General features: G+C 41.3%; 1 protein-coding gene across 3 annotated transcripts in view; it reads right to left on the reverse strand.

Moving 5' to 3' along the window:
* The window catches only part of SAP30BP (SAP30 binding protein), a 36,592-nt gene that overhangs the window by 20,365 nt on the left and 3,370 nt on the right, over positions 1–12,857 (reverse strand). For 2 of the 3 annotated variants that reach the window (XM_035104493.2, XM_060271841.1), the window contains exon 3: positions 9,770–9,817. The exons of the other annotated variant lie outside the window; for it this stretch is intronic. In XM_035104493.2, coding sequence (XP_034960384.1) covers positions 9,770–9,817 — 48 coding nt within the window. The remainder of the gene's footprint in view (positions 1–9,769; positions 9,818–12,857) is intronic. 3 annotated transcript variants of the gene reach the window in all.

Raw genomic sequence — 12,857 nt, forward strand, 5'->3', positions numbered from 1 at the left:
CCTAGGGATACAAATGGAACCCACAGATATACATGAGCACCCTCAGCATAATGAAAGGTCATACAAATGTTAGGATGTCATCAGTCATCTTTGGATCTCACTCAGGAGCAGTACAGAACAAGACAATCTTTTGTTATCATAACCTTGAGCTCTGGAATGTTGTGGGTGTCTGACGGGGCGGCAGAAGGGAACGGGTCAAGTTAAACCTATACGTCTTCTAAATAAGCTGTGCTGTCAACCACTCTAATCAAATCAGTTTGCAAATAAAGGCTGGGTTATTCAGCCACTGGCTACCTTGCATCATCAGGAAAATACCCCCAAACAGACAGTAAGAACAGTCAACCTTTTGCACTTTTGTAAACCAAGGTCAATCATAGCACTTCTGTCCTATCTGATAACTGATATGGCATGACAGCAAGGCCAGAGCAATCAATAAAAGCTGCTTTGCACTTTAGATGACAGGACCTTACAGAAACAGGTAAGTACAGGTTGTGCACGCTGCCCAAGATTTCTAGGATATTGGTAGTGGTGAGTCATTGCAAGTCTTAGGTCAAATGGTTCAAGTTTGAAGTTGTGTGCTCCTACTATATGTTTGCTACTGGAAAGCAACCAAAACACCTCCCCCAAACACGAACATCTCAATAATGGTCTGGTTCACATTAACACTAAATCATGGTTTAGCCCTATCATGACCAAAGTCCCAATCCTATCCTCCACCTGCTTTTCCTCTTGTATTATTTTGTTTCACTTCCTGGCTTGTCCCAACGTATGAAGCAAAGAGGCAACTTCAAACTATGGATTATGAATCTGGTTTATTTCAAAACTAACCTGGATTTGTTTTAAATCACTAAACTCTGCTTTGTAGTCAAGGACAAGCCAAGATTCATGGAAAGTGAAGCCAAATGTTCCAGAAGTGCAGGAGGAGAGGAGGGTGGGAGCCTGCAGCACTGCACTGCTTGGACTTGTTTCAGCTCTTGCAACCTGGATCATTTCCTTCTTCATAGTCAGCCTTGACTATCTCATCTTTAGGATATTGGAGTTACTGAAAAATGCCACTTGTCACAGAATGGCAGTTTAAGTTTCTCTTTGCAATCATGAGCTATCACAACAACTTTTAAATACACTGATTCCCAGTAAGTTAAATATCGCCTGCAAATTCAAGTTATAGAGCACGTGTGCAGGACATTTGCATGGTAGTCCATAACAGTAATTCTAGACAAATGAATTTATTATGCACCTGACAGTACCAAATCTATAACTGAGCTATAAATTCAAGCTATCACAACATATTAATACTATCATTTCTGAAACACTTAGTGGTTTTTTTTTCATTTTTAAGCTAGCTATATTTATGAAGCTGAGAGGGCTGAGGGAAAAGGCTTGGACTCAAAGCCACATCCTCCATTGTTTGGGATTTAAACAGCTTTCTCTGAAGAAGGGCTCCCTATAACCAACAAACAGCTGGTTGGTTGTTACAGTGAACTCCTTTAAAGGCAAGCTCCAAGCACCAATTAGCTGACTGGCACTGAAAACATGTCTTCAAAGGATCAGTAGTTACAGCAACTGCTTTAGAACATGGACAGATATCTATCACCTGAAATTATGACAATAGGTGATTGAGAAGTAGGTGGCCTCACCAACCTATCAAGTGTGGCCCACGGGGAGTTGTACAGCTTTCTGCACTATCCCACATGAACAGGAGAAACAGGATAGGAGTTCTAGATATGATGCTTTATTAATGGCAATATTTATCGTTTACATAGTTCTTTGCTAAGTTACCAGCAGCTGTTCTTCAGACTATCCAGCAAATTTGCTATTAAAAAGGAAGATATGCCAGCAAGTGATAATCAAAAATGCTAAAAAGTACTGTATAATCTACACATTCAGAACTTGACTGATTAAAAGGCAACATCTGTACAAGATGAGGAACATATATAAAGCCCTGTAAGTAGCTAATATTCTCAACCTGTCAGACTTCTTGGCTTTAGTCTATATGTAAATTGCTTTGCATATATACAATTTAATAACAGATTATTACTTCAGAGGAAGGGCAAGAACCCCCAACCCAATCTAGACATCCATCAGAATTCAGGAAACAAACATGCAGGGTGAGAATTGCATGACAAACTATTTTCATCTACAGTATTGAAAATTATATGGCATACATTAACTTCAATACATTGTCCCAATTTCAGTCTGCATGGAGCTGTGGGAGAGTAAAAGCAGGAAGTTTTCCTGTCCAACAATGAGGGTGGGAGGGAAAATACTGGGAGAAGGCCCAAAACAAAGCACACTTCCCATGGATGTATCCTGTTTGCCAGCTTCGTGACCAGCCCGTAGGACAAATGCCAAACATAAGATGAGAAACAAATTTTTTTCTGGGGGGAAATATTAGGAAGCTCAGCAGGTTACACTGTGGATTCTGCTAAAGGTAAAGGGAGAAATTCATGTATACCTCTGTAAATAAATCCCTTTTTCCAGATTCCTGCATGACAACTATATTTATTTTGCAGAGGCGAGAACAAAAAAAATATTATCCCAGCTGCAAACAGGAAGGAACATCAATTTATGAAGAGTCAACTCCTCAGATTGTAATCTTTTCGATCTTAACATAACAGAAAGCAGATGTCTTTAATTTTGCCTTTTACTTTTAAGCTATATTAACACTGTATAAATCCACTGAACTACTATGGCAGACACCCAAACAAACAACATTTGGCAAACCAGAAGTCAACTGAATCATGAAAGTGTTTTTAAACCCACGAGAGTCCTTAAATACCCTAACACTGAATGTCAGGTCCAGGGACCTGTCATCAACTACTAGCTTTTCTTTGCATTTAACCCCAAAGTTGTTAAGCTTTTTTAGGATTGAAGTTGGGCTTTTTAAAGGATTTTACACCTGCCACGGGAGCCAGATTAAATCGACCACCGGGCTGGATTAGGCCCCCCCCAAACGGACTTTGGACATGCCTGAACTAGAGGGAAGCTCATCAGTATGGCAGAGCTGAAAGCAGCTGCAAAAATTGTGGCTCATCGTTTCCGTCCCCCAATGAAAATTTTATTAAGATTTTCTAAATAAGTTGCATATGGAGTTTCTAACTATACAATTACCAACAACATCCTATCCCTGTACCCTGCTTGATTTGTTTGTCGTGTTCAACGTCTAGACTAAGGGAGCGTTTATTTGCCAGCCCACTGCTTGGATACCTCAGTTGGTTAGAGTGTGGTGCTAACAATACCAAGGTTGCAGGTTTGATCCCTTGTAAGGGACGAGCTGCACATTCCTGTATTGCAGGGGGTTGGACTACATGATCTTCAGGGTCCCTTCCAACTCGTAAGATTCTATGAGATACTTTCTGACTTTTAGTCAGAAAATGGTATGCTACAATTGAATTTTGTAAAATATGTTTAGGAACATTCATAATTAAGAATTGTAGGCTTTTACAGTGGTCCCTCGGGTTACAAACACTTCGGGTTACAGACTCTGCTAACCTGGAAGTGGTATCTTGGGTTAAGAACTTTACCTCAGGATGAAAACAGAAATCGCGTGGTGGCGGCAGCGGGAGGCCCCATTAGCTAAAGTGGTACCCCAGGTTAAGAATGGTTTCAGGTTAAGAACGGACCTCCAGAACGAATTAAGTTCATAACCAGAGGTACCACAGTTCTGTTTTAGACAGGGTGCCGACACTACAGCTTCCCAGGGTTTCTCAATTTTCAGCTAGTTGCTATCAATGCTTCATGCAGCATGCTCTCCATAACTTGAACAGAAATCCCACTCACTAGTACAGTCATACCTCTGTTTAAGTATGCCTCGGTTTGAGTACTTTCAGTTTAAGTACTCCGCAGACCTGTCAGGTTAAGTACGCTTCAGGTTAAGTACGGACTTCCAGAACCAATTACACTCATACTTCGGGTTAAGCATGCTTCAGGTTGAGTAGTCCGCGGACCCGTCTGGAACGGATTAATCCACTTTCCATTACTTTCAATGGGAAAGTTTGCTTCGGGTTAAGTAAACTTCAGATTAAGTACAGACTTCCAGAACCAATTGTGTACTTAAACCGAGGTATCACTGTAATGTGCAGTATTTGAATAGCTACTAGTGGCTGGCTTAAACAGAAAAGGAAAAGCACCTCTCCTTAGGAAGCACTAGAGAGCATCTTTGGATTAAAAAACAACTGAATTCACCCCAAGACCTTTTCTTACAAGAGGCACTCACCTCTATGGTACTTTTGCTTAGTGGCATGTGGATGAACACACTCACGGTCTGACAAGTCTCAATTAGCCCGGGGGACAGCCATTTCCTGCAGAGAGGTACGGTAACTTTTTTTGATGACGTGAGATGTGGAAACTGACTAGATGCAGTGTTCACTTTTAACCTGGGTCCTAAGCTAGGCTTTGACATGCTTAATATACAAAATGGGGTTGTTGTTTTTAATGCAAGAATGTCAACAGTCAAGAAATCGCAAGGAAAGAACAGCGCTCAAGTCATCAGGTCTCTCAGCAAGGGGCATTTGGGAAGGGTAGCTTTTTTCCCTGGCAGCTAACACAATCTAAAATACCCTTCTCTCCTCTTTGAAAGCCACACCACACCCATGTGAACAATCTGTGGTATTCAACACTTGAGGGAGTCGGGGGTTTGTTGCAGCTTGCACTCCTGCTGTGGGAAGAACAAGCAGACACGTAATGGACATGTCTCATCTTCCAAACAGCTAACCAAAGCTGTTCTACAAAGGTCCTAGGAAGTTTCATTCCCTCATTCACTTTTATAGTACAGTATAAATAACTGGGCAGAAAGTAGTAATGGAGGAGACACGAGACTTTATTCTGGGTTTCCTTTTTTTTTTTGCTCCTGTTTGGATTAACCATTAACATTAGGCTTAGATGCATGAGGGACAACCATGTGTTACTTTCTAGACCAGACACCAACTAGTTTTTGCTAAGAGGGTAACTTTGAGAAGCAAATGGTTGTGCCAAGGTGGTATCCCTACTCCCAGAAATGACCTGCTAGAAAGTTCTACTAGTACAACTACCATTTCCACCTATACTGTACTCCTCTTGCATCTGGGTTGGTAGCTGGTAGGATAATTTGACTCAGACACTGGCAGTTGGTGATCCCTATAGCCTATCAGTGGTTTTCTAACCTTGACTCACAATAGACAGTGCATGACTCACACTGTGCCCCTCATTCCTCTTGGCATTTTAAGTAACCATCTGAATACCTCTTCCTGTTAAAGACCAGGGGTGGCAATTTATGATCCATTATTTGCAGACTTTAGTCCTTGGCACAGCACCTGACAACAGAATAAAGGATTCTAGAGAATCTTCGCTCTTTCCAAAGGGCAAGAGACAGTTCAAACTACTCTGCCTTTTTGTCAAAGATCATGACTATACTATACAAAAGCAGCATGCAATTGGAAATGGGCGGTGAAGAGAGAGGGAGGGGATGGCAACAATCTGATCTTTCAAATCTTACACTGAACTCCCACCAGTGCTAAAACCAAATACTAAAGTTACAGTGAGACGTCAACATGGCTTCTTAGACTATCCATTGAAGTAATGTTCAGGGGAAAGTATTTTGGTGTTGCAAATTCAATACTGCTTCAATTTAGAATTGTAAATGGCAGCATTCTAACCAAATCCGGAAAGGGGTATGAAGAGAAGGAGCTCCTCAAAGGATTTTAAGTGTTTTAATGCACACAAGCAAGTGTCGAAGGCTCACTTGAAAAGGGCAGGGCACTGTGTATTAACTTGCTCATATCAGCATAGTCAGATTAGTAATCATGGGCAAAGGTAATTATTCCTGTGAACATTACCTGGATGACTTAAGCAGAAGGAATGGTCTCACTTGTTACCTCTTGTAGTTTACCTATATTCAAACTTAGAACCAGAATTCTTCAGGAGAGTCCTCTGCAAGACACACACTTTAAGGTGCATATTCTGCAATTACCTTTTCAGATTTTTACAGTGGTACCTCGGGTTAAGAACTTAATTCGGTCTGGAGTTCCGAATGACAGGTCATCGTCACTGCTATTCTGGGGGAGGTAAGGCCACAGGGAAAGGGGAACCAGGGAGCATATCATAGCATTTTGTCATAGGGATTTGGCCACTGTGAGAACATTTAGAAACCAGATGGGCCTTTGGTCTGATTCAGCAGGACTCTTCTTATGAATTATGAGAGAAATTACATATGCATTTTTTTCCTGAAAAGATTGATAATTGGGCATTTCCACCATAAAGTCAGCCCCATTACTGGCCATACATCCAACACTTACTACCCTTATCTGGGCAGATTTAGCCAATATGGAGTTACCATATTTTTCTGTGTATAAGACGCCCCCATGTATAAGACACCCCCTATTTTGGGGGACTCGGATTTAAGAAAACCCACCCTCAGCACTAGCCATGTATAAGACACCCCCTAATTTTTGACATATTTTTAAGGGGGAAATCCTAGTCTTATACATGGGAAAATACGGTATATGCCACTAACAAAGCAGTTTATAATTTTCTTTTATATTCAAGAACATGCTCTCTACACTGCATTTAACATATCTCAGTATTAGTGCTTGTTGAAATATTATCTCAATTTCTTTGCCCATAGTTGAAAATAGATTACATTAAAGAAATATCTAGGGAGAAGATGGTTCTATAACACCCCCAGATAGACATAATAGATGCTATACAGCGATTGCAGTTTATTACTGCTGCATTTATAATTTTTTACTGTATCAAGGTAATATTGTCAACGGAATTGTGACATCTTTCTGCTCTATCCAGAGCCTCCTTTTTAAAGACTCTGGCCTACTTTAACTAGCCTTGCCCTGAGGGTTAAGAGGAAATCACTGCTTGACATCAATGTCTGAACTTGAAAAGCTTACTGGAACATGCTGTTCACATATGCAATGTGGCTGTAAAGTCTTCTGTTAAGTTTCAACTATATTATCTATAGCAACATCGAGCAGCACAAGTTTCAACTATATTATCTATAGCAACATCGAGCAGCACAAGTCCCAAAAATGGAAGAATACTGTGGTAGCCTTTTATGAACACACAGCAGCTTAACACAACTATAGTAGCTTAACTTTGATAAATCCACCTGGAAAAACAGTGACACCTTCTGGTGTACTATTGAATAGGTAACGTGATTTTGAATAAAGGAAGGGCTCTCTAACCAGTTAAGAGATTTAAGTTGAACTGCATAACAGATAATCAGGTAACCAGCCCAGAAAGTGTTACGATGTAACTACAAGACAGGAAGGAACTCAAAGGCCATACACAGTGCTCCACATGCACAAACTATAAAAACCAGCTCCTGAAGATTGGGTGGGTGGGAGACCTGAGTGGCATTTGATTCAGGGAGGGGCTATGACAGGAAGATAAAAACAGGATTGCACCATCACATTACACAGAATGTAGGAGGCCAAACAAGAAGTAGTTTTGGAAATTGGTACACAGCATTTGATATTGGCTAGGCACATTTTGGCCTTGGCTATTGGCCACTTGCGACCAAGTGAAGATTCCTAGGTGCCAGGATGGCACCTGAAATCACCACCTGGAGGTGCATCCCTGGGGATCCTTGGATCTTGATTGCTTTCATACACTAGCAACACATTCTGTATAATTCTATTCGTTATATTTTATCTGCACAATCAGAATGAAATTCAGGGACCAAGAAAGTTGTATTGGGGGGGCGACTTTTGAGCCACCAGGCCCCCAAATGGCTACTAGGCATTCCCTTTTGGCGACTGTAACCCTGGTTTAAAGAGCCATTTGGCGCCTAGCTTATATATCTGAGTTTCTAACACTGCTAGTATGGCATAACTTTGATGCTTCCATACAGTCAATGTAATATCTATATGGTACATGTAGTGCAGCACATCCTTGTCATGCAAAAGGTCCCAGGTTCTATTCCTGCCCCTCCAGAAAAAAATGAAAAACCCAACTTAAATTAGTGGATAGCGGGAAAGAAGCTTGCCCAAGGTTCTGGAGAACTACTGACAGAGCAGACAACACCATACTAGACTATTATGTAAATGAGCAGCTTTATATAAAAAAATTCACAAAATAAACTTAAGAGTTTATGTGGAAAAGATTACATTAGTGTAACATCAGTATACCATAGTTTACCTAGTCAGCATAAAGTTTAGCATGTCAATGCAATGAATGCCCAAGATTCTGGCCACAGCACAATTCAACATACAACGATAGCTGCTGATCACACTGACACAGCACAGACACTGCTAAATGATGGTCAGAAGACAGGAAGCATACTGTGAAACTGCTCCTGCTTTTCCTTTCCTTGGTTTGCGCTAACATTTTCACCAAGTTACAGGTAGGTAGCAGTGTTGGTCTGAGTCGAAGCAAAATAAAAAAATTCCTTCAGTAGCACCTTAAAGACCAACTAAGTTTTTATTTTGGTATGAGCTTTCGTGTGCATGCACACTTAATCAGATACACTGAAACAGAATCCACCAAACCCTTATGTATATTCAGAGGGTGGGGGTGGGGGTGATGGGGATGGGTGATGGGAGTGGTAAACCTGTAGATAGCTGTTAACGACTGCTGATGACTGCAATTGGTCCTGGGGGGGAGAGCAAGGGCTGAGGCGCTAAAGAAAGCTTGAGATAATGAGATAAGAATCCAATGTCTTTAAGAGCAGTTGTTAACAGCCATCTACAGGTTTACCACTCCCATCAGCCCATCACCCATTCCCATCACCCCCACCCCCACCCTCTGAATATACATAAGGGTTTGGCGGATTCTGTTTCAGTGTATCTGACGAAGTGTGCATGCACACGAAAGCTCATACCAAAATAAAAACTTAGTTGGTCTTTAAGGTGCTACTGAAGGATTTTTTTTATTTTCACCAAGGTTAGTACAAACCAGCAGGCTTGTATCAGGGTCTGCAAATCATCTCTGAACTTTGCTTGGCATCAGTACATACTGCAATGCTACACTTGGGGCAAAATTGGAAAAGATAAGCAAATTCATACATGTGAGAGGAGGAAGGGGGGACTCACGCCAGTGTCACCCTCTTAGTCTACTCTGCAGCACATAATTATTTACCACAACTCCCCACCCCTGCACCAAAAATCAGTTGCTAGACCAAATCCCGTGTCACTCACTGGGATGAGACAGTTTGAACATAGTACACCAATCCTGGCCCAACTGCACTGGCTGCCGATTATTTTTTGGGCCCAATCTGAACTGCTGGTTTTGATCTATAAAGTCTTAAAGAGCTCAGGACTGCAATACCTGAAGGACCACCTCTCCCCCATATAAACCATCCCGGAATCTGCATTCATCATTTGAGGCCCATCTTCATGTGGTTCCTCCACATTAGGTCTGGAGGTTGGCAACATGAGAACTTTCTGGGCAGCATGGCTCATGTTATATACATAGCGTGCTAGTGGGCATTTGGCTCACCACATACTCCAGTATTATTAAACACAAGGCAGTATTAAACACTGTATAGATTCAAATAAGTACACATGTACTCTTAGCAAAATATGCTTGCACATGGCAAGAACTAATCTGATCATTCAGAACCCATGCAAAATATTTCATAATGTAGTGAGTTACCTAATTTGTTCTGGAAAGTCATTTTAGTAGCCTTTCAAAATCTGGGCTATTTCTAAGTATTTCAAGAGTTTCTTCCCCCAGACCCCACAACAAGATTTTGCACCAGCTTGTCAACAATATGAGAGGCAAATGATGAACTAATCATGCCATTTACACTGTATTCCCATCATAACACTCTTCCAAATACCTTTAGGTCATCAGCCTCAGGTTTTTCAGTCTCTGAATCGTCATCTTCCTATAAGACAAAGAATTTACAGGATTAAGCTTTAAAGAGTGGGCTCAGCAAGTTCTTGCATGTGTAGCAAGGGACTTGCATTAAATAGCCCAGCTTCACGTTTGCATTCAGCTGAGCTGTTCTTGCAATGCTTTTCCCTTCCTCTGATAACATCAATTCAGATAAAATATGACATTAACATCTAATCTACATCTAATCAAACAGGTGTCGGTGTAGATTCCAAATGCCCATATAACATTTGTCGAAAAACAGACAACAAAAAGGCCAGCACAGATAGGAAAAGAAATTTGTGTCAAGTGGAAATTATTCAATGCCACTCTTTTATACCAAGACTGTTCATAAAGAGCAAACAAACATGAGATCTAAACAAACTAGCAATTATTAACACCTCTCGGATTTTGTGACCTCCAAAACACAGTGTATGCTCACTGAGTCTGAACTGGCAGTGACTGACCATTAGCGAAACATTGGGAATGTAGTGGATACCTTGGTGAAAACATCAATCCAGTGTGTGACAGCTGAGAAGATGATGAATACTATGTTAGGAATCATTAGTAAAGGGACTGAACACGGAACTGCCAGTATCAAAATGCCATTCATTATATGGTACAACCACGCTGAGAAACCAGTGTACTGTTCTGGTTGTGTTATCTCAAAAAAGACATTAGAAAGGTTCAGAAAGGGGGGGGAGACACATCACCAAGGGAATGGAGGAAAGGTTACAACATATGGGACTTTTTAGTCTAGAGAAAAGGTGAATTAGAAGTTGATAAAATGATGCATAGTATGGAAAAAGTGGGTGCAGAGAAGTTTTTTGCCCTCTCTTATGACACTCATGGATGAAGCTGAATTTTGGAAGAGTCAGGACAATACTTCTTCACACAGTGCATACCTAAACAATGGAACTCACTCCCACATCCCCAGTGATAGCTACCAGTTTGGATGGCTTTAGAAAATTAGACAAATTCATGGAGGATAAGGCTATGTTCTACCTCCAGTGTCAGATGCAGTAGGCCTCTGAATACCAGTTCGGAGGAATCTCAGGTTAGGAGAGTGCTGTTGCACTCAGGTTCTGATAGTGGGCTTCCTATAGGCATCTAGTTGCCCACTGTGTTGGACAAGATGGTCCTTTGGCCCATTCCAGCAGGCTCTTCTTATGCTCTTAAACCAGTGACAGGCAACCTTTTGAGCTCGGTGTGTCAAAATTGGCCAAAAAACCCGAGCATAACTGGTGGTGTGTCACTTCAAGAAAAAAACCATAATTTCACGATATTTATAGTTTAAATAACAAAAATGGATAATTGCAATATATAACTGTAATTAAGAAACCAAAAACTAATTATTCAACCAAACCAAAGACCACTTATTTATCATAAAGTGCCCAGAGTTGCTGAGCTTTTTTGGGGAAGCTGCTAACCTTTGGAGGTTTTTTTGGGGGGTGCAAAAGTTGCTTTGCTTTTTGGGGGGAGATGCCCCATAGATGCTGCGCTTTTTTTGGGGGGAAGAGAACAAAAATAAATGACGAATAATACCTTCGCTAGAACTAACACACAGCACCGACATAGTCTGCCAAAGCGCCAAAAAACCAGCACAGAACGGGTTAAAAAACTAACGCTGTTACACCCAATAATAGTCTGCCAAAGCGCCAGAAAAAACAGCACAGAAAGGGTTGACAAGCTGTAGCGGAGACAAGGAGCGGGAGAACAAATTGGGGGGGGGGCGACACAACAACAACAGCGCGAATGGGCCGATGGGGCCTGTGCCAGCAGTGAGGGCTCTGCGTTTCACGTCTGACACGCGTGTCATAGGTTCGCCATCACTGTCTTAAACCAACAAAATCCACACCTCTGAAGAAGACAACCCAAATTGTTGGCAAAGTTGAAATCAATGTGGGAATGGGGAAGACAGTATTTAAGAAGATCAGCATACAAGTATTGCCTTGAAGTTACATTACCAATCTGTGGGTTCTGATGATTGCTAAAGAACAATTCAATGAAGTCCCAAAGTTTCCATTCCCTTTCAGCAGCAGACACCAAAATTATTACCGCACCCATTTTGTGCATCTTTTTACATCTGATAAAGACCTAGCAGGTTCTCTATGAGACTTGTATACTGAACAATTGACATTTCACAGACTCCAAAATAAAAATCAACCAAGACTATAAAAAGGTAGTTCTCCCTCACCCCATTCTCAATAAAAAGGATTGCCTAAGTTTTAACAAGAACAAAAGCTTAGCTACTGTATTATGTAGAACATTAAATAATAATTCCACTCAATACAAACCTGTTTTGTTCTCAGTTAAAATAATACCAATTATAGGCACTGTTATTCAAGCTAAAGTGAATACCATACAGAAAAATAGGGAATTAGACCATAGTCTGAAAAACTGTCCTCAAGTTATCTACTTTTTAATGTGTTTGGTTCTAAGGATGTTGTTAATTTTTATTTCTGAACAATATACATATGCAAAGTTGTCACCAGACAAAAGGAACACACATGCAGACAGGAAGCCACATATACTGCAGTAGTACTTTGCTTCTTGCAAACTAGTAAAAACATACAGAAATGCACATTACTTCTGTTGAAAAAAGCTGTGAAAGGTGATAAGAGTACTATAACTACAACTAAGCCAGAATGCGGCAGCTAGACTGGTGACTGGGGGCGGCTGCCGAGACCATATAACACCTGTCCTGAAAGACCTACATTGGCTCCCAGTACATTTCCGAGCACAAATCAAAGTTTTGGGGTTGACCTTTAAAGCCCTAAAGGGCCTCGGCCCAGTATACCTGAAGGAGCGTCTCCTCCCCCATCATTCTGCCCGGACACTGAGGTCCAGCGCCAAGGGCCTTCTGGCGGTTCCCTCACTGCGAGAAGCAAAGCTACAGGGAACCAGGCAGAGGGCCTTCTCGGTAGTGGCGCCCGCCCTGTGGAAAGCCCTCCCATCAGATGTCAGAGAGATAACTAACTACCTGACACTCAGAAGACATCTGATGGCAGCCCTGTTCAGGGAAGTTTTTAATCTGTGACATGTTAATGTAT

The sequence above is a fragment of the Zootoca vivipara genome, chromosome 2 (genome assembly GCF_963506605.1).
Source record: "Zootoca vivipara chromosome 2, rZooViv1.1, whole genome shotgun sequence".
NCBI lineage: Eukaryota > Metazoa > Chordata > Lepidosauria > Squamata > Lacertidae > Zootoca > Zootoca vivipara.